The sequence below is a fragment of the Meleagris gallopavo genome, chromosome 26 (genome assembly GCF_000146605.3).
Source record: "Meleagris gallopavo isolate NT-WF06-2002-E0010 breed Aviagen turkey brand Nicholas breeding stock chromosome 26, Turkey_5.1, whole genome shotgun sequence".
In the NCBI taxonomy this organism is placed as follows: Eukaryota; Metazoa; Chordata; class Aves; order Galliformes; family Phasianidae; genus Meleagris; species Meleagris gallopavo.
This window is the reverse complement of record NC_015036.2, coordinates 2,256,296-2,258,068: the sequence shown is the minus strand read 5'-3', so window position 1 is coordinate 2,258,068 and position 1,773 is coordinate 2,256,296. Positions and strand designations below refer to the sequence as shown.

The following is a 1,773-nucleotide window of genomic DNA, read 5'->3' as shown; positions in this document are numbered from 1 at the left end:
CTCCTCCCTCACCCGAGGATACTGGGGACTCCCTCCGGATGCCGCTCGGCAGGCTCAGTGCTCGCAGGCTGCCTTTCCAGGGGCTCTCCTGATCTCCGTGGAGCTCCGCATCGCTCGCCTCCGCGCCCGCCCCGGTGGTTTTGCTCCCCCCCGTCCCCACACACACGCACCCCCTCCCTCCTCTCCCCCCTTTTCGCTCCCGGTGGCCTCGTCGGGTGTGTTTTTTGCCTGGTGGAAAAGTCCCTGCTGCCCAGGATGGGGGTCGGTGGGTGCTTAGCCCTGCCCTGGAGGTGCCTAGTCGTCCTCTGTCTCAGGCTGCTCTTCCTTGTGCCCGCAGGAGTGCCCGTGCGCAGCGGAGATGCCACCTTCCCCAAAGCTATGGACAACGTGACTGTGCGGCAAGGGGAGAGTGCCACGCTCAGGTAGGAGCAGCTGCCTCGGGTTGGGCTGGGGGGTGTCTTGCTGTGCTGTTGTGTGTGTGATGGGATCGGTGTGGTGCGGCGAGATCCCAGTGTGCGGAATGGGATCTGTGCGCCGTGCGGTCCTGGGACCGGCTTGTGAGTTTGCAGCCACCTTGGGGAGGATGTGTGGCTGGGGGCTGCACACGGAGTGGCCCCCTCCTGCCGCTGCCGGGTGCCAGACGTGGGGCTGACAAAGGGGTGAGGTGGCAGACGGCAACTGAGCGCTGCCTGCAAGTTGTCTGCATGCGGAGGAGGGTCCGCGCCGTGCCGGCGGTTTGCAGGGCTGCGATGCCTCGGAGGTGTCGGTGCCTCGGCTCCATCACTTGATAGTCTCTGCACGAATCTGTTAATATCAAATCAATCTTTTACTCCAGGGGTGCATCTTATGAATTCTGATGGATGTTTTCCCTTAACGTGGGTTGCTGGAGGAGAAATGCGAGCGGCTTAGATGCGGATGGGCCACTTGTAGGTTGCACAGTACAGCACAGCATCCCTTTTCATTCCCTGAGCGAGTTACAGGTGTACGTGGTGCATCACCTGTGTAGGACATGGGTTCTCAGAGACGAGGCAGCGGTGCAGGTGGATGAGCAGAGAGCACACGGATTGTGTCAGGGCTTTGGGTTGTGCTGTGCAGGTCATGCTGTGCATGTTCCCTTGCTCAAAACCTGAAAACCAGGGCTGCAGCAGACAGCAGCTGCTCCCAAAGCCACAAGCAGGCTGAGAGCATCGTGCCCTCCGTTAGCCGCGAAGCCGGGGCTGCTTGAGGCTGCTCTGCTTTGGAGGCACAGGGTCAGGCACGCTCCTCTTGGTCTGGTTTGGGAAAGGGGAAACATTTGGTACATAGCGTGGATAAAGGGGCTGGGTGCTGCCTGGATGGCAGGGATCCTCAGTACAGTGCTGTCCCCTCTGGAGCAAAGCCCCAGGAGATGCTGTAGGGAGCCCTGCAGCATTGTGGGCACGAAAGAAGGCAGTGGATGGATTTCTGGCCAGGGCTAGAGACGTGCCCCTGTTGTCCCTACACCTGCCCAGCACGTGCGCTGGGAGCTGCAGCTGTGCAGTACTTTGGGACACTGCTTTGTGCCTGGGGCTGGGGACCCACTGGGGGACCCTTGTTGTCGTGCCATACAACAGCACCATCCCAGAGGTGATGCTGGTGGCAGGCAGCAGAAGTGATGCCCGTGAGCTTGCTGGGGGCGAGAGCTGCAGGGGCTGAACCCCTTCCCCAGGGCCAAAGGCTGCTGGGCTCCGTGCTGGCCGAGGCTGCTGCTGCCAGCAGAGGGCTGACTTGGATTTCTTTCTTTTTTTCTTTCTT

The 1,773-nt window shown here is 61.2% G+C and overlaps 1 protein-coding gene across 6 annotated transcripts in view; it reads left to right on the top strand.

Annotated features, from left to right (window-relative positions):
- Positions 1–1,773, top strand: part of OPCML (opioid binding protein/cell adhesion molecule like) — a 293,448-nt gene that overhangs the window by 204,057 nt on the left and 87,618 nt on the right. For 4 of the 6 annotated variants that reach the window (XM_019622974.2, XM_010723622.3, XM_010723620.3 and 1 more), the window contains exon 3: positions 338–422. In XM_019622974.2, the coding sequence (XP_019478519.1) occupies positions 338–422 (85 nt within the window). Of the gene's footprint in view, positions 1–40; positions 423–1,773 lie in introns of those variants that run through there. The other 2 variants (XM_010723623.2, XM_010723619.2) reach the window with 2 other exon arrangements.